This window comes from Cannabis sativa, chromosome 9 (assembly GCF_029168945.1).
Source record: "Cannabis sativa cultivar Pink pepper isolate KNU-18-1 chromosome 9, ASM2916894v1, whole genome shotgun sequence".
NCBI classification, from domain to species: Eukaryota; Viridiplantae; Streptophyta; class Magnoliopsida; order Rosales; family Cannabaceae; genus Cannabis; species Cannabis sativa.
The window spans coordinates 58092714-58113176 of NC_083609.1; the positions used below are offsets into that span (position 1 = coordinate 58092714).

General features: G+C 23.8%; 2 protein-coding genes across 3 annotated transcripts in view; both read left to right on the plus strand.

Annotated features, from left to right (window-relative positions):
- The window catches only part of LOC115723393 (uncharacterized), a 54189-nt gene that overhangs the window by 11087 nt on the left and 22639 nt on the right, over nt 1-20463 (plus strand). The window contains exon 8 of one of the 2 annotated variants that reach the window (XR_009684577.1): nt 3696-3761. The exons of the other annotated variant lie outside the window; for it this stretch is intronic. The gene's annotated coding sequence lies outside the window, so the exon portion shown is untranslated. Of the gene's footprint in view, nt 1-3695; nt 3762-20463 lie in introns of those variants that run through there. 2 annotated transcript variants of the gene reach the window in all.
- Nucleotides 13220-19203, plus strand: LOC115724218 (uncharacterized). Its single transcript, XM_030653698.2, has 4 exons — nt 13220-14598; nt 14694-15199; nt 17410-17595; nt 18940-19203. The coding sequence occupies exons 1-4, from the start codon at nt 14205-14207 to the stop codon at nt 19201-19203; spliced, it is 1350 nt and encodes a 449-aa protein (XP_030509558.2). The 5' UTR covers nt 13220-14204.

Below are 20463 nucleotides of genomic sequence, written 5' to 3' on the forward strand. Positions count from 1 at the left end.
TTATACTAAAATATTATATATTTAGGTGTCCATAAAAGTTATTACCACATATAGTTTTACATAAAAATATTGCATAAAATACAATTTAATATAATACAATACAATACAATACGACTTAATACGGCGTTCCAAACGAGCCCTTAATATCCATACTTCTAAAAATACTCTCCCCATTTCAAATCCTTCACTCTCTAAAATTATTATACATGCTATTACCCATATAATTTATAAATAAAAGTAGAACTTAAAATAGTCGATTGCATGTGTATTAAGAAAAATTACGCTTACAACACAATAAATCATTTTATCTTTTTAAAAAAGAGATAATTTCTACTATAAATAGCTTTCAATGTATACAACATATAAGAATATTTTAGCTATATATATCATCCTCAAGCTTCTTATAATCTTATCCATCTTTCTCTTTCCTTTTTCCTACCAAACATAACCTATATACTTTTGTCTTAGGATGACATCATCTATTTGACACTATATATTTCATTTTTTTTTTAATAATTAATTAATAGGTTGTATTGAGAGATGCATGGCATCCTAGATCTGTTCACGTGGGTTGGAGATTAATTAGTCATTTAAAATTATTATTATTATTATTATTAAAGCAAAGACTTAATTTCACGTGGCTATGTTTGCATGGTATGACTTACATTAGATTAATTATAATAACAATGTTTAGATTCCTTAAATTACAATAAAAAATGTTATCTACCTTATTAATTAATTAGCTTAAACAACTATATCGATACATACACCCCTTAAGAATCCAATTATTTTTTATATACATATATATTGTTATTAAAGTTTTTCGGTGTGTAATTTTTTTTAAAAAAATTTCTTAAAATTTGTCTTAAATAATTATAATATACTTGCTAACTAAATTTTTTTTTTATAAATAATGAAATAAATAACACCCCTTTAATGGGTGCATATCATATAATCTTTTCTTAACCTATATATATAAAAGATAATTAATTAATAGGCACTACAAAAAAATTTACTTTTTTCTTTTTTTGAATGGAAAATGTAAAACTTCATTAACCAACAAACTCCGTCACCAAACAAGGTAACAAATCAGTAGGAACAGACTCCATACTGAAGGTACGATCAGGATACAACTTAGAGGCTCTAGCAAAACTATGAGCCACTGAATTAGCAGATCGTTTAACAAAAATAACCTCAACGGTACTCAAATCCGCAAGCAAATTTTTACAACTTTGAATGACTTGACCAAACAAAGAAATCATACAAATAGAACTCCGTAATGCTTGCACAACCCCAAGACAATCACTCTCCACAGTCACATGATGCCATTGCTTCAATTTGATCCAAGTGAGAGCTTCCTTGACAGAGATAGCTTCTGCAAGGATTGGTTCCACCATGTTCATTGCCAAGATGGTTCGGCCCTCAATTAACCAACCTCGGTCATCACGCGCTACCATACCCGACCCAAAAGACCGCCCATCATCAAATAAAGCTGCGTCTACATTAACCTTAGTCACAACTAAAGTTGTAACTAATTGTAAATTAATATCATTCTTATGTTGTGACTACAAGATCCATGGCTAAAAATATTAGTCACAAAAATTAAAATTTATTGTGACTAAATGTATTTTTAGTCACAATATTTATTGTGACTAAAACTAAATTAGTGACAACTTGTATCTAAATACTATGTTTTAGTCAAGTAAGTTTTTGCTGTGACTAAAAGTCAAATTTAGTCACAAAAATTTATGTTGTGACGAAAAAGTTGTCACTAAAAATAATAGTTTTTTGTAGTGTGGTAATATTATAGATGTGCATGACAACCTAGATCCATCCTAGATCTGTTCACGTGTGTAGCGCGCACCCAATGACTGACCCATGATTTTTGATCTGTGGGGGCTTAATTGTTATAAATATATTTATTATTTATTTTACATTAAAATTATAATTATTTTGTGAGGACTTTTTACTATTTTGTTGTATAATTATTTAACTAAATAGAAGATATTTAATTTTTTTTTTTAACGTACTAATTTTTTTTTGTACTGGGGGCTATAGCTCCCACACTATCATTAGTGTGTCCGTCCCTGGTAGCACCCTCTCCTACATGTTAATATCGCTATTGGTCCAACTTAGTATCATGTTCTATATAGTTTAATGTAATAATTTTTAAAGAGTATTATTAGTCAATCGCAAGACAACATATCTAAAAGGTCTGATGCCTAATAGCAATGTTTTTAATATCACGTGGCTATTTGCATGGTAGAGCTAGAGATTAGTCAATTATAATTATAATGACTTACATTAGATTAGTTATAATAATAATGTTTAGATTCCTTAAATTAGAATAAAAAATGTTACTCAACCTTATTAATTAACTAGAGAACTAATCCGCGCTTCGCGCGGTGTTGGACAACATTTGTTATTTTTTTTTTTTTGAAATTGCTATTTTTTTTACCAAATTACTGATATAATATAGAATATTATATAGTATTGTGAAAATTATTGAAATTATATATTTTTTTATTTTTAAATGTGCATAAGTTTAACAACAAATTCAACATTATTCTCTTTTCTTTTGAAATTATTTAATTAAATATTCAATTTGAAAATACATGTGCTATCTTTTTTTTTAATTCCCTTTGTAGGTTTTTTTTTTCTTTTAAATAGAATCCCTTTTCGTAGTTTGTTATAAAATATTGAATTAGTTGTATAATTATATATGTTTTATTTTTAATTTAAACTAAATAAAATATATATCAAAAAGATTTATAAGCATAAGTGAAATAGAATAAAAATAAATATTATCTTAATTATTTTAATTTGTAAGTCTTTGCTCTGAAATTGTCATAATAATAAATAAAACATACCTAACATAATATCAATATTATTATTGTTTGAATTTTTTTTTTAATATTTTTATTATTGTCATTATCACTATCAATATCATTATTGTTTAACTATTTTACTTTTTTTTTTTATAAATACTTTAACTGTTTTATTTATATTTGTGATTGGTTAAATATGATATAAATAAGTCATTAATATACTAATTAATTTTAAAAAATTCTATAAGAAATCGGTTATGGCTTCATTTTTTTATTTCATTAATTGGTGGTCATCTGTCATTAATTGAAGTATTTATGAATTAACATGAGAAGATAAATAGTTTTTTTTTTTTTTTTTTGACTTGTTAAAAAAAAAATGAGAAATATTTTTTCTTGCATTAATTGTTAATTTTTTGGCAAAGGAATAGTATAATTGTGAATAATCTTTTTTTTTTTTTGCTAAAAGTAAATAAATAAACATTAGCACAATAACACTACAAAGCTTTGTGTAATATTATCAATATCTTTAGCTTTAAGCTTGCTAAAATAGCATTAGTTTTAAGAAGTTGCCTTTAAATATTATCATTTTTATAATAAAAAAAAAATACTCATACAATGCTAACATTAGGATTCCAAGTCATCTAAGTATTCAGTTGTTGCTTTTACTTAATAATAAAATTTAAAATAGCTAAGATACGCAAAAAAATAATTAAATAATAATTAAAAATAGATAAATTATATAATAAAAATATCATAAATATATTCTAATCTTTTTAAATATTTCTATATTGAAGAGAAAGAGAATTTTTTCTCTTTTCTTCAGTTTCTTAAATATATTTTAATTAATATGTCAAAAAATATTTCTAGTTAAAAGATTGTTATATATTCTTTTATATTCTTCCTTTTTATTTTATTTTTTGGAAAAAAAAAATCCTTTCATAATCTTTAGTTGAAAAGAGAAAAAGTTTTCATTCTCGTCAATGAAAGAATTAATATTTTATTAATTATATTTTAAAAGGATATTAATTATTAACACTAATTCATAACAATTTTTTTTTGTTAATATTAATATTAATAATATTATTAAAGGAAAGATTGTAGACTATTTATTACATAACTATAGAAATATAATGTTAATAGCACATTTAATTTACATTAAAATTAAAAATAATTAATATATATACATTATATATAGAGTTTATATATAGAGTATGGAGTATAAAAATAATATTAAAAAACTAAAATACATGATAAAAATTGAGAAAACTAATAATAACATGATAAAACTCATGTAGACTGTCACCTCGTACTTTGGTTGTGCTCAGGGCCGGCCCTAGGCATAGGCGAGCTAGGCCTGTGCCTAGGGCCCACCTAGTCTAGGGGCCCAAAAAAAAAATTTGCCCTTTTAAAATTATACAATTTTTTTGCTGATTTTGAAAAATACCATTTTTTTCTAAATAAGGGCCCAAAAAATAATTTTTACCCTATAGCCCACTACAATTCAGGGCCGGCCCTGGTTGTGCTCATACTCAAGATTAGTAAGTGTCCCTTTAAAAAAATTAGTAATTGTAATACATGTAAAATAATAAATGAAGAAGCATATATATATATATATAAATACACATATATATTACAAAGGAGGTGAGACTATTAGAAAAAATATAATAAAAATTAAGAAGAATTGTGTCATTTTTATTTTATTTTGTAACTAGAGAACTAATCCGCGCTTCGCGCGGTGTTGGACAACATTTGTTATTTTTTTTTTTTTTGAAATTGCTATTTTTTTTTACCAAATTACTGATATAATATAGAATATTATATAGTATTGTGAAAATTATTGAAATTATATATTTTTTTATTTTTAAATGTGCATAAGTTTAACAACAAATTCAACATTATTCTATTTTCTTTTGAAATTATTTAATTAAATATTCAATTTGAAAATACATGTGCTATCTTTTTTTTTAATTCCCTTTGTAGGTTTTTTTTTTCTTTTAAATAGAATCCCTTTTCGTAGTTTGTTATAAAATATTGAATTAGTTGTATAATTATATATGTTTTATTTTTAATTTAAACTAAATAAAATATATATCAAAAAGATTTATAAGCATAAGTGAAATAGAATAAAAATAAATATTATCTTAATTATTTTAATTTGTAAGTCTTTGCTCTGAAATTGTCATAATAATAAATAAAACATACCTAACATAATATCAATATTATTATTGTTTGAATTTTTTTTTTAATATTTTTATTATTGTCATTATCACTATCAATATCATTATTGTTTAACTATTTTACTTTTTTTTTTATAAATACTTTAACTGTTTTATTTATATTTGTGATTGGTTAAATATGATATAAATAAGTCATTAATATACTAATTAATTTTAAAAAATTCTATAAGAAATCGGTTATGGCTTCATTTTTTTATTTCATTAATTGGTGGTCATCTGTCATTAATTGAAGTATTTATGAATTAACATGAGAAGATAAATAGTTTTTTTTTTTTTTTGACTTGTTAAAAAAAAATGAGAAATATTTTTTCTTGCATTAATTGTTAATTTTTTGGCAAAGGAATAGTATAATTGTGAATAATCTTTTTTTTTTTTTTGCTAAAAGTAAATAAATAAACATTAGCACAATAACACTACAAAGCTTTGTGTAATATTATCAATATCTTTAGCTTTAAGCTTGCTAAAATAGCATTAGTTTTAAGAAGTTGCCTTTAAATATTATCATTTCTATAATAAAAAAAAAATACTCATACAATGCTAACATTAGGATTCCAAGTCATCTAAGTATTCAGTTGTTGTTTTTACTTAATAATAAAATTTAAAATAGCTAAGATACGCAAAAAAATAATTAAATAATAATTAAAAATAGATAAATTATATAATAAAAATATCATAAATATATTCTAATCTTTTTAAATATTTCTATATTGAAGAGAAAGAGAATTATTTCTCTTTTCTTCAGTTTCTTAAATATATTTTAATTAATATGTCAAAAAATATTTCTAGTTAAAAGATTGTTATATATTCTTTTATATTCTTCCTTTTTATTTTATTTTTTGGAAAAAAAAAAATCCTTTCATAATCTTTAGTTGAAAAGAGAAAAAGTTTTCATTCTCGTCAATGAAAGAATTAATATTTTATTAATTATATTTTAAAAGGATATTAATTATTAACACTAATTCATAACAATTTTTTTTTGTTAATATTAATATTAATAATATTATTAAAGGAAAGATTGTAGACTATTTATTACATAACTATAGAAATATAATGTTAATAGCACATTTAATTTACATTAAAATTAAAAATAATTAATATATATACATTATATATAGAGTTTATATATAGAGTATGGAGTATAAAAATAATATTAAAAAACTAAAATACATGATAAAAATTGAGAAAACTAATAATAACATGATAAAACTCATGTAGACTGTCACCTCGTACTTTGGTTGTGCTCAGGGCCGGCCCTAGGCATAGGCGAGCATGGCCTGTGCCTAGGGCCCACCTAGTCTAGGGGCCCAAAAAAAAAAATTTGCCCTTTTAAAATTATACAATTTTTTTGCTGATTTTGAAAAATACCATTTTTTTCTAAATAAGGGCCCAAAAAATAATTTTTACCCTATAGCCCACTACAATTCAGGGCCGGCCCTGGTTGTGCTCATACTCAAGATTAGTAAGTGTCCCTTTAAAAAAATTAGTAATTGTAATACATGTAAAATAATAAATGAAGAAGCATATATATATATATATATAAATACACATATATATTACAAAGGAGGTGAGACTATTAGAAAAAATATAATAAAAATTAAGAAGAATTGTGTCATTTTTATTTTATTTTGTAACTAGAGAACTAATCCGCGCTTCGCGCGGTGTTGGACAACATTTGTTATTTTTTTTTTTTTTTGAAATTGCTATTTTTTTTTACCAAATTACTGATATAATATAGAATATTATATAGTATTGTGAAAATTATTGAAATTATATATTTTTTTTATTTTTAAATGTGCATAAGTTTAACAACAAATTCAACATTATTCTCTTTTCTTTTGAAATTATTTAATTAAATATTCAATTTGAAAATACATGTGCTATCTTTTTTTTTAATTCCCTTTGTAGGTTTTTTTTTTCTTTTAAATAGAATCCCTTTTCGTAGTTTGTTATAAAATATTGAATTAGTTGTATAATTATATATGTTTTATTTTTAATTTAAACTAAATAAAATATATATCAAAAAGATTTATAAGCATAAGTGAAATAGAATAAAAATAAATATTATCTTAATTATTTTAATTTGTAAGTCTTTGCTCTGAAATTGTCATAATAATAAATAAAACATACCTAACATAATATCAATATTATTATTGTTTGAATTTTTTTTTTAATACTTTTATTATTGTCATTATCACTATCAATATCATTATTGTTTAACTATTTTACTTTTTTTTTTTTATAAATACTTTAACTGTTTTATTTATATTTGTGATTGGTTAAATATGATATAAATAAGTCATTAATATACTAATTAATTTTAAAAAATTCTATAAGAAATCGGTTATGGCTTCATTTTTTTATTTCATTAATTGGTGGTCATCTGTCATTAATTGAAGTATTTATGAATTAACATGAGAAGATAAATAGTTTTTTTTTTTTTTTGACTTGTTAAAAAAAAATGAGAAATATTTTTTCTTGCATTAATTGTTAATTTTTTGGCAAAGGAATAGTATAATTGTGAATAATCTTTTTATTTTTTTTTGCTAAAAGTAAATAAATAAACATTAGCACAATAACACTACAAAGCTTTGTGTAATATTATCAATATCTTTAGCTTTAAGCTTGCTAAAATAGCATTAGTTTTAAGAAGTTGCCTTTAAATATTATCATTTCTATAATAAAAAAAAAATACTCATACAATGCTAACATTAGGATTCCAAGTCATCTAAGTATTCAGTTGTTGCTTTTACTTAATAATAAAATTTAAAATAGCTAAGATACGCAAAAAAATAATTAAATAATAATTAAAAATAGATAAATTATATAATAAAAATATCATAAATATATTCTAATCTTTTTAAATATTTCTATATTGAAGAGAAAGAGAATTTTTTCTCTTTTCTTCAGTTTCTTAAATATATTTTAATTAATATGTCAAAAAATATTTCTAGTTAAAAGATTGTTATATATTCTTTTATATTCTTCCTTTTTATTTTATTTTTTGGAAAAAAAAAAATCCTTTCATAATCTTTAGTTGAAAAGAGAAAAAGTTTTCATTCTCGTCAATGAAAGAATTAATATTTTATTAATTATATTTTAAAAGGATATTAATTATTAACACTAATTCATAACAATTTTTTTTTGTTAATATTAATATTAATAATATTATTAAAGGAAAGATTGTAGACTATTTATTACATAACTATAGAAATATAATGTTAATAGCACATTTAATTTACATTAAAATTAAAAATAATTAATATATATACATTATATATAGAGTTTATATATAGAGTATGGAGTATAAAAATAATATTAAAAAACTAAAATACATGATAAAAATTGAGAAAACTAATAATAACATGATAAAACTCATGTAGACTGTCACCTCGTACTTTGGTTGTGCTCAGGGCCGGCCCTAGGCATAGGCGAGCTAGGCCTGTGCCTAGGGCCCACCTAGTCTAGGGGCCCAAAAAAAAAAATTTGCCCTTTTAAAATTATACAATTTTTTTGCTGATTTTGAAAAATACCATTTTTTTCTAAATAAGGGCCCAAAAAATAATTTTTACCCTATAGCCCACTACAATTCAGGGCCGGCCCTGCTCATACTCAAGATTAGTAAGTGTCCCTTTAAAAAAATTAGTAATTGTAATACATGTAAAATAATAAATGAAGAAGCATATATATATATATAAATACACATATATATTACAAAGGAGGTGAGACTATTAGAAAAAATATAATAAAAATTAAGAAGAATTGTGTCATTTTTATTTTATTTTGTAACTAGAGAACTAATCCGCGCTTCGCGCGGTGTTGGACAACATTTGTTATTTTTTTTTTTTTTTGAAATTGCTATTTTTTTTTACCAAATTACTGATATAATATAGAATATTATATAGTATTGTGAAAATTATTGAAATTATATATTTTTTTATTTTTAAATGTGCATAAGTTTAACAACAAATTCAACATTATTCTCTTTTCTTTTGAAATTATTTAATTAAATATTCAATTTGAAAATACATGTGCTATCTTTTTTTTTAATTCCCTTTGTAGGTTTTTTTTTTCTTTTAAATAGAATCCCTTTTCGTAGTTTGTTATAAAATATTAAATTAGTTGTATAATTATATATGTTTTATTTTTAATTTAAACTAAATAAAATATATATCAAAAAGATTTATAAGCATAAGTGAAATAGAATAAAAATAAATATTATCTTAATTATTTTAATTTGTAAGTCTTTGCTCTGAAATTGTCATAATAATAAATAAAACATACCTAACATAATATCAATATTATTATTGTTTGAATTTTTTTTTTAATATTTTTATTATTGTCATTATCACTATCAATATCATTATTGTTTAACTATTTTACTTTTTTTTTTTATAAATACTTTAACTGTTTTATTTATATTTGTGATTGGTTAAATATGATATAAATAAGTCATTAATATACTAATTAATTTTAAAAAATTCTATAAGAAATCGGTTATGGCTTCATTTTTTTATTTCATTAATTGGTGGTCATCTGTCATTAATTGAAGTATTTATGAATTAACATGAGAAGATAAATAGATTTTTTTTTTTTTTTTGACTTGTTAAAAAAAAAATGAGAAATATTTTTTCTTGCATTAATTGTTAATTTTTTGGCAAAGGAATAGTATAATTGTGAATAATCTTTTTTTTTTTTTTTTGCTAAAAGTAAATAAATAAACATTAGCACAATAACACTACAAAGCTTTGTGTAATATTATCAATATCTTTAGCTTTAAGCTTGCTAAAATAGCATTAGTTTTAAGAAGTTGCCTTTAAATATTATCATTTCTATAATAAAAAAAAAAAATACTCATACAATGCTAACATTAGGATTCCAAGTCATCTAAGTATTCAGTTGTTGCTTTTACTTAATAATAAAATTTAAAATAGCTAAGATACGCAAAAAAATAATTAAATAATAATTAAAAATAGATAAATTATATAATAAAAATATCATAAATATATTCTAATCTTTTTAAATATTTCTATATTGAAGAGAAAGAGAATTTTTTCTCTTTTCTTCAGTTTCTTAAATATATTTTAATTAATATGTCAAAAAATATTTCTAGTTAAAAGATTGTTATATATTCTTTTATATTCTTCCTTTTTATTTTATTTTTTGGAAAAAAAAAATCCTTTCATAATCTTTAGTTGAAAAGAGAAAAAGTTTTCATTCTCGTCAATGAAAGAATTAATATTTTATTAATTATATTTTAAAAGGATATTAATTATTAACACTAATTCATAACAATTTTTTTTTGTTAATATTAATATTAATAATATTATTAAAGGAAAGATTGTAGACTATTTATTACATAACTATAGAAATATAATGTTAATAGCACATTTAATTTACATTAAAATTAAAAATAATTAATATATATACATTATATATAGAGTTTATATATAGAGTATGGAGTATAAAAATAATATTAAAAAACTAAAATACATGATAAAAATTGAGAAAACTAATAATAACATGATAAAACTCATGTAGACTGTCACCTCGTACTTTGGTTGTGCTCAGGGCTGGCCCTAGGCATAGGCGAGCTAGGCCTGTGCCTAGGGCCCACCTAGTCTAGGGGCCCAAAAAAAAAAAATTTGCCCTTTTAAAATTATACAATTTTTTTGCTGATTTTGAAAAATACCATTTTTTTCTAAATAAGGGCCCAAAAAATAATTTTTACCCTATAGCCCACTACAATTCAGGGCCGGCCCTGGTTGTGCTCATACTCAAGATTAGTAAGCGTCCCTTTAAAAAAATTAGTAATTGTAATACATGTAAAATAATAAATGAAGAAGCATATCTTTATATATTAAAAGTGCCTATCTAACGGCAATTCTTAGTTTAACAGAATATGCTTTACAAATAAAAGGATATTCTGTTAAATTTAACCCCAAACCCAAAAATAATCGTCCACCACTAATCGTTTTCTCACTCACCATTAATCGTTTTCTCACGCATTAACATAATTCCTGGAACAATCATTATTCGAATCAAGCCTGCCTTGCTTCGTTTTCAGTGTATTTCATTCGGATCGGATCGGAAAAACTATGGCTGAGCACACTGAGAGCGCGGAGGCGAAATCGGAGTCTTTGATCGAGAAGATTACAGAGAAGATCCATGGTCATGGCGACTCTTCATCCCCCTCATCCGACTCTGAATCGGAGCAAGTGAAACCGGAATCTCCGTCTTCTGTTAAGACCAAGATTTTCAGGCTTTTTGGGCGAGAAAGACCAGTTCACCAGGTTTTCGGTGGAGGAAAACGTAAGGATCTCTTTCACTATTTTTATCTTTTTTCTTTTTTCAATCCCAACTTGCTTTATCAGTAATTTTTCTGAGGTTACTTGGGTGTCCTCTCCATGTGTTTACCTTCTAGTATATATATATAAATACACATATATATTACAAAGGAGGTGAGACTATTAGAAAAAATATAATAAAAATTAAGAAGAATTGTGTCATTTTTATTTTATTTTGTAATAGATAATAGTAAGAGAATTGAGAAGAATATAGTAAGAGAATATATGAGATTTTTTTTTTTCAAAAGAAAATTACCTGATATTTTTTTTTTCTTGCAACTATAACAATTGAATAGAATTTACTTTCTCTGTTGTGTTGAATTTTCATTTGTGACGATAATCTTGCAAAATATCATATAAAAACAACACTAACATGACAATAATTTTCAATTACAGTGATATATATTACTTGAATATTTTTGAATAGCTCAAAAAGAAAAAAAAAAATAGAAGAAACTAAAATCTTAAGAAGACATAAAAAGAATACATGAATATTTTCAATTACAGTGATATATATTACTTGAATATTTTTGAATAGCTCAAAAAAAAAAAAAAATAGAAGAAACTAAAATCTTAAGAAGACATAAAAAGAATACATGAAAGTGATTTTCTATATGATTACAATACCAAACTCATATAACATTTGGACTTTGGAGCTTCTAAATATATATAAGTACATAAATTTTAGGGGTCGTATAGTCTTTACCAATACCAAAACATATTATATATATGTATAAAATAAATAGTGTTATTACTAACCTAGTCTTTTGAACTTTCAAAAAGTAATGTATAATTATTAATATTGATGATATATAATTTTATTATATTAATTAAAATTTATATTGTCTCAAATATAGGAAGGTGGAAGAGTGTATATGTGTATATATGCATTGTATCTTGATACATTAATTAATCGTAACTATTATTTTTGTAGAGCTATTATTATTTTGTAATTGTATATGTTAAGAAATTTTTAAAATAATAAAGAAATAAAAATAGATAATATAGAATATAAGAATATTAGAAATCATTGCGGATCATAAATTATGTATGTGAATATACAATTATAAATAATATATGTAAATAATGTGTAAAATAATATTGTATATGTGTGAATATTAAGTACTGAATTTTTTTATATATATATAGAAATGAATTTTATTACTCATAAACTAAATTATATATATATTTTTTAAAAAACTCAATTATATATGATCTATAAAATTCTATAAATAAATAATATATTTTGTGCTTAATAAAGACTAATTATATATATCAGTGGAAGGAATACCAATAGTTTTTATATGTTACAAAATGAATGTACATATTAATAGTTTTTTTTTTTTTTTTTAATGTTACAAAATTAATGCAAACACACTTTGATTTTATTGGAGAAAATGTTAAGCCCTCAAAAATTAGAAAAAATAGAATAAAAAAGATAGAGAATGCCACCTAAATCTTTTGATGCTTTCCTTTATATATATTGATATATATTGATTAGTCACGTCGGTATTTGGATTGGAGATTAATTAGTCATTTAAAATTATTATTATTAAGGCAAAGACTTAATATCACGTGGCTATTTGCATGGTAGAAAGATTAGTCAATTATAATTATAATGACATTAGATTAGTTATAATAACAATGTTTAGATTCCTTAAATTAGAATAAAAAATATTATTACTCTACCTTATTAATTAATTAGTTTAAGCAAGTACATCGATATATACATCCCTTATTCTTATCTATTCAGAAAAATCTAATTATTTTATAGTCACGTACGTTATATATATGGTTGTTAAAGTTTTTTGGTGTGTAATTTTTTTTGAATTTTTCAAAATTTTACAAGATGTGTCTTAAATAATTAAAATATACACGTTCATAAAAAAATAAAAAAAAATAAAACTATTTTTTTTTTCTAAATACTAATATAAATAAAAAGGATCAATGTATCAGTGCATAATTAATTAATATGGTAGAGTAACATCTTTTGTTCTGATTATTTAAAGAATCTAAACATTGTTGTATATATATATACTTTTGTACTTCATGTGCATATCATGGGTATATGTTGGTCAATGATAATAAATTATTTAAGAAAGACTTGAAGAAGGCTGTGATCTATGTTTGCCTATATTATAAATAGTATAAGATCTAATCAAACAAATCACACACATTAATCCTTAATGGTTCATTAATCATCCACTAATTAAAAAACAGAAGAAAGAAAATGGCTCAAGGGAACTATTATTGCTCATATCCGATTAATATAGGTAAGGCTTCTACTCCATATATTTTCAGTAGTACTCTTATAACATTATATATTTATATATTAGTTAAAGAAATATCCTCAAATATATTATATTCCAATTATTTTCAATGAAATATTGTTAATTGTAAAAAAGGTGTATAGATTCATGTCAATTAAATTTGTGTCGGTTTAATTCATATATATGCTATTCATCATTATCTTTATATATTCATTAAGATTTTTATTATTATTATTATTATTATTATTATTATTATTTTGCTAATATTATTGAGACTGAATTAGTTTAGTTAAATAAAATTTACAGTTAAAAAAATATATTTTAACTTTTATTTATTATTTGATGGTGTGTTAACATAATTAATTATTATATAATTATTAATTATTAAATATATATAAATATATAGATACAGATAAGGAGAAGGGAGGAAGCATCGGTTTCTTCTCGGCATACCGACCGCCAGTGCCATTAGACATATATTCATCCCCACAGTTTCCTCTGTCATCATGTGAAAGGGAGATTTTTATGACTGATAGGAATCACTACAATTACAATGGCCAAGCCATTCCATCAATTGCTCTTAAAAAAATTCTCACTCGCCCTAAATTAGCTTGTCAAGGCTTTAATGCGGCTGACGTTGACTCAGGTCGTCTTTCGGGCATGATTTTTGTGTCTGAACGCGACCATCTTGAAAAGCTTTACATAGCTTTTCGCTTCAATGATAGAGTTAAAATCTTTTGTTTCGCTGATGTATATGGCACATTTGATGGTGTTCGTATGGAGGATAGAGGATGCGTTGCTGGTGATTATCTTGTTTATGTTACTACTAAGGATGATCCTGGTAAACGTCGTCAACCATGGACTGCTGTCTACAAAACTCATCTTATCACTGCCCAAACTAGACGCCTTACCCCATTAGGTTATTTGCGACACTTTTCTATTGACACAAAAAGATTTTTACGTCTAACTTTTTTGTATCAAATTATAACACTTTGACTTAATTATCAATTATAGGACAAGCTGACTTAAGTCCTTCAGTATCACCCTCTGGAATGAGTATAGCAGTGGCATCATTCGAGAATAAAGGTGGATGGGATGGTGAGATTGAAGATCTAAAGACAGACATTATTGTTATGAATGTAGAAGAGCCTTGTTGTCGCAGAGTAGTTATAAATAATGGAGGTTGGCCGAGTTGGGGAAGTGACTTTGTCATATTTTTTCATCGTAAGGTTGGAAAATATTGGGGTGTGTTCAGAACTGACCTTAGTAGAGGAGAATGCATTCGTGTCACCCCTGAGTACACGAATGCAATGACTCCCGCGGCTATTAATGCGACCACTGTGGCCGTTGCAGTTATTCGTGGAGATCATCGACACATTGTAGTTTTTGACTCTACTCAAAGAATGCAACCCAATCAAATCACTTTGTACATAGCACCAGAGGCTGACCATTTTAACCCTTTTGTCATTGATGGTGGAAAACGCATTGGTTATCATCGTGCTAAGACAAACTTTCTACAGGTACACTTCAGAAAAAATTGTGATTAAGTTTCGCTTTCAATTACAACTAAAATTTGTCTGTAATTTAAAAATAGTACTTATAAATAATTTGTGATTTTTTTCACTAATATATACATTAAATCACAATTTTTTTTAGTGATAACATTAGTTTTACAAAAAAGAAAAAATATTTACTATAAAATTACTAAAACTTTGTGCTTTATTGCATAAAAAAATGGATGTAAAATTTACCAAAGTGTTACTTTTTCTTTCATTAGTTTTGTTTGTGCAACAATTTTTTTTTATATATACAAGGTGATTGTTACGTGTCAAGCCACGTAGTGTTAGTTTTATTTAATATTTTAGTTTTTTATTTTAATTAATAATTAAAATAGTATAATTATTTGAACGATTTGTTTTATAAAAATAAAATATGTGTCAGTATATTTAGTAAGTAAAACATAATTATGTTATAATAATGTATGTTATTAATAGTAAAATGTACATTAATCTTCTAATTGAAAAAAGTTCTATTATCTCATTCAGGGCCGGCCCAAGCATTGGGCAGCTTGGGCCATTGCACAAGGGCCCCATTTTTCTAAGGCCCAATTTTTTTTTTTTTTTAAAAAAAAAGGCCTATTTTTTTTTTCTTTTTTTTCCTATTATCTATACATAAATAAAAAAAAAATTAATTGAAAATTTATGAAGCAATTTTTTTTTTTTTTTTAAAAAAAAGCTACTAATAGAATTGTAGTTTTAATGTACATGGGTTTTTTTTTTTTTCCTAAAGGGCCCAATTTTAAAATTTTGCACAAGGCCCCCAATGCTTGGGCCGGCCCTGATCTCATTTCATATATAATAATAGCTACACAACTATATATTTATAGACTTTCACATTCTTTGCAAATTACTAATAAGCACCAATAATATTTTCATATTCTAATATTTTTCAACCTTCTCCTCTTGGTGGTAAAATTAAAAATAAAACTAAAAATAAGCACACACATATAAGGTAAATACTAATTACAGACCATTTCCTCTTCTTTTTATTTTTTTAAGCCCAAGCCCCAAAATCTCTAAGCCAACACAATCAATCTTCTTCTTCCCCGATAGCAATGAGTTGCCCCTTCTGTAATTATTTATATTATTTTTTTTTGAATTAAATTCTCTTACATATACAGTCTCACATATATATATATATTTATCTATACATTTTATCTTTTCTATGTAATTACAGAAAGGGCAACTCAGTCTCACATTTATATTATCTTTTCTAAACATTTTATCTATATTTTTCTTTTGTAAAAAATAAATAAAAAAAAAATTATTAATATTCTCCCAAGATAGGTTTGTTTGAGAGATATGTGGCTAAGATGATTTTTTTTAATTTAAAAAGAGATTATTAATATTTAAAAGATTGTTTAATTTTTTGGTTTAATTATTGGGTTTATTTGTTAACGGGAGATCAAATCTAATCGTTAAAATTAACAGAATATTTTTTTATTTTTAAGTATATTCTGTTAAACCAAGAAATGTTAAACCAAGAAATGTCGTTAAATAGGTACTTTTAATATATAAAGATATATATAAATACTTTGTGTTTATTTACAGTTAAATACCATTTTTTTTTTTTATCTTTTATGGTAAAAGTACCAAAATATTCAAATTATTTAACATTTATCTTTTTTGCCCTTCTTTTAAACCTATAGTAAGTATATTATTAAAAACAATTACAATGTATTTTAAAATATAATAAGTATTTTAATTTATTTCAAACTAAAGAAAATGGAAAACTATTTTAAATTATAATAAAATAATTTAAATTTACATCCTAAAATTAATTTCAATAATATAAGACTAAAATAAAAATTAATTCTTAAAACTAATTGTTTCTGTTCCATACATATATACTAATTAAATTTCAAATATTCATCATCATGATTTGCAAGTCATTACTCCAAAATTTGTTACTAAAACTTATAACTAAAAGTAAAAAAAAAAAAAACTTATAATTAATTATAAATTATTATTTTTACGCTATAACTAAAAATTCATTACTAAAGATAACTTTTTTGTTACTGTATACATAAATTAGGCATGGATGGATAACTTAAAAAAATAAATATACTATAACCTAATTAATATATACAATATTAATTAATTTTAAATTAATTATTAATAAACCTTGTTCACAAAATAAATAGCTAATAACTAATTTACTTTTGTGACAGGGTGGAAATCATGATATTGAAGAAAATTTCAAGGTGTTGGATTCTCCATGTCCAGATGTAGGATTGTTTAGGGTTTCAGGAGTGTTTCCAACCTTTTCCAAAGATGGATCTAAGCTTGCATTCGTCGATAATGATTTCAAGAATCTATATTTAGCGGATAATCAAGGATTGCATAAAATTTATACGGTAAGTAGAGAAATTACGTTATATACTTCTTTTAATTTGATGCTTTTAATTTTTATTTTTTTAATTTAAAATTTATTATTTTCACTTCTTTTTTCAATCATTCTACCAATTTTACCCCTATTGTTTCACGATACTTTTCATAATTCTCTAATAAAAATTTTGCGTCAACTGTCCTATAAACTTACACATCTATCTACAAAGAACATAAATCTATTATGTTTGAAATTATGTCTTAATTATATGAGTGTGTGGGGATAATTTAGGTATAATACTCATAAAAAGAGATATATATTTGAATTAAATTTTATATAGAGGTAAATTTAGTTAATGTACAAAAAAAGTGGGTATTCTTCAACTTCTCCCCTATATATTTTGGACATTCTATTTTGCACAAGTTATTAATTGGACTATCTATTTTGTTAAATGACAAATTAAACCTTGTATTTTTAAAAATACTACAAATAGTACCCTAAGCACATTTTTCTCAAAATTAAACTTAATAATAACCCGATCTGGATGTGTTATAATAATACTAGTTACAATTTATATTTTTTGTATCTGTTTGTGTTAGAAATTATTTTTAAATTGGTTATATTAAAAAAAATCGTCTAAAATTGAGCTAAATTGAGCTCCAGATACTACTTATTATTATTTTAAAAAATATAAAATATTAACAAAATAATTGTGATTCTAAAAAAACAAAAAACAAAATAAATGAGTGTAACTTTTATAAAATGTACAAGATTCAAAATAATATTATATGTTAGATGAACATATTTATTGACTTGATAAAATAAAAAATTATTCTATAGCTAAGTCCAACTAATGTAAATATATTTTTAATAAGTTTTAACATTATTTCTTTTTATATGACGATATATAATATAGTTACTTAGAAGATTTTACAAATTTTCATAAAATTACAAATCATTTTTATAGAATGTCAAAAAACATAATTAAAAATAAGTATTGTTGCAAAAAGATATATTTTTCAACATCCTAATAATAGTTACAAAATTTCTAAAAAACAATTGTGGAAAATCTCTTGAAGCTGCATTATATACCGTTATAGAAAATAAATAGAGTTGCAAAAAAAATTAAAATTTAAGTTTTTTTTAGGGAATTACTTTATATATTATTTTTTTAATTTTTTTTTTTAAAAAAAATTACAGTTTGGGTTGTTCCAGTAATTTTTATTAGAATTGCTATTTAGATTTTGATTGCGATTTAGATTGCTTCGTTAGTTGTTACGTAGATTTTTGTGTGGATTTCCATAAAATTATATATATATAAAAAAAAATATTTTAAAATGTAAAAATAAAAAAAATCTTTTTTTTCTTTTAGGCAACAAATAATATTAGCATTTTCGGACCAGTTTGGAACCAAGATCCCGGAAAAGATACATTGTATTTCTGCATGGGAGAACCTTTCAACCCTAAAGCAGCCGTAGCCATTTGTGCCATGCAACATGTTCGAAAATATAACCAAAATATCAGACAACTTACTGCATGCGGCACTAATAATGCTTTTCCATCATCCAATCCACAAGGTAGTAATTTCTTTTTATCTAATTCATCATATTCGTTTTGGCACTTGGATAAATTATAGCTAAAATACTCATATATCACTATAAGAAATGTCATTTTTCAAAGTTTTTCCAGTGCACATTTGCAGTGGCTAAATCTAACTTTTACAGCACATTTACGCGTTGAGAAAAGGTATTTTTGCCCGCGCTTTTCATTTTGTACTGACAAAAGTTCTAATACCAACATTGATTTGCTAACCCATTTTGCCAACACATCAGAAGTAAATTCTATTTTACCAGCGCAATACCAAACTTTTGCTAGCACAAAAATATGGTGGTAAAAGTGACATTTCCTGTAGTGTATGTTTGTATACATTGTAAGCTATTTATAGTAGAAATACCTCTTCTTAAAAAAAGATAAAATAATTTACTGTGTCAAAAATAAGATTTAACATTTAGTTGTACGCGTATTTTTTCTTAATACACGAAATTGACACTTATTATAGTTGCTTTCTATATGAATGAAAATATATCTATTTGGCTTTAGCTTCTATAATCTTTTTTTTTGGCTTTTAGATTTTAAAAAAATTCTTCTAGGTGGGTTTGGATAAAAAATAAAAAGTTATTTTTTTTTTTTTAATTTAAAAGTCCATTGGGAAGAAGCTAAGATTTGTAGTTTCTTTTAAAAGAACTTTTGAGAAGTTATTTTTAAAATTAAAATAGTTTAAATAATTATTAATTTACTCACAATTTTTTTTAATGATATTCAAACACTTTAAAAAGTATTTTTCATATATAATAGTTATCCAAACAGTAAAAATGAGTTAAAGTTTATATTTATCTTATACTTCTAGCTATAATCAAAAGTAAAAACTTAATCAAACAGAACATCATTTGATACAATAACTATATTGTGTAGTTAACAAGCAAGGCACATTATAATATACACATAAATATATAGTGTTTAAGTTAATTGCTGTAACGGGTTTGTAAGTTCATAACAGGAACAAAAATAGTATTTCGATCTACAAGATATGGAGGAATAGAAGGACACAAAAATCTATACATAATGGAAAATGCAGAATGTGGTGAGTTTGGAGGAACAACAAGAAGGCTAACAACAGGGAATTGGACTGATACACATTGCAGTTGGTCACCAAATAATGATTGGATAGTGTTCTCTTCATCTAGACACAAGTCACCATATGCACCAAAAACTGACAATGGTCTTGACCCAGGATTTTTTGCTGTGTTTCTAGTAAATGCAAATAATCCTTGTGTTGTGGTAAGAGTATTTGGAAGTGGGTATAATCTTCAAGGCCATGTAAATCATCCATTTTTTA

Coding starts and splice junctions, on each gene's coding strand:
- LOC115724218 (XM_030653698.2), top strand. CDS start 14,205: ATGACTGATAGGAATCACTACAATTACAATGGCCAAGCCATTCCATCA. Junction 14,599..14,693: donor TAGACGCCTTACCCCATTAG/GTTATTTGCGAC, acceptor TATCAATTATAG/GACAAGCTGACTTAAGTCCT. Junction 17,596..18,939: donor GATTGCATAAAATTTATACG/GTAAGTAGAGAA, acceptor TTTTTCTTTTAG/GCAACAAATAATATTAGCAT.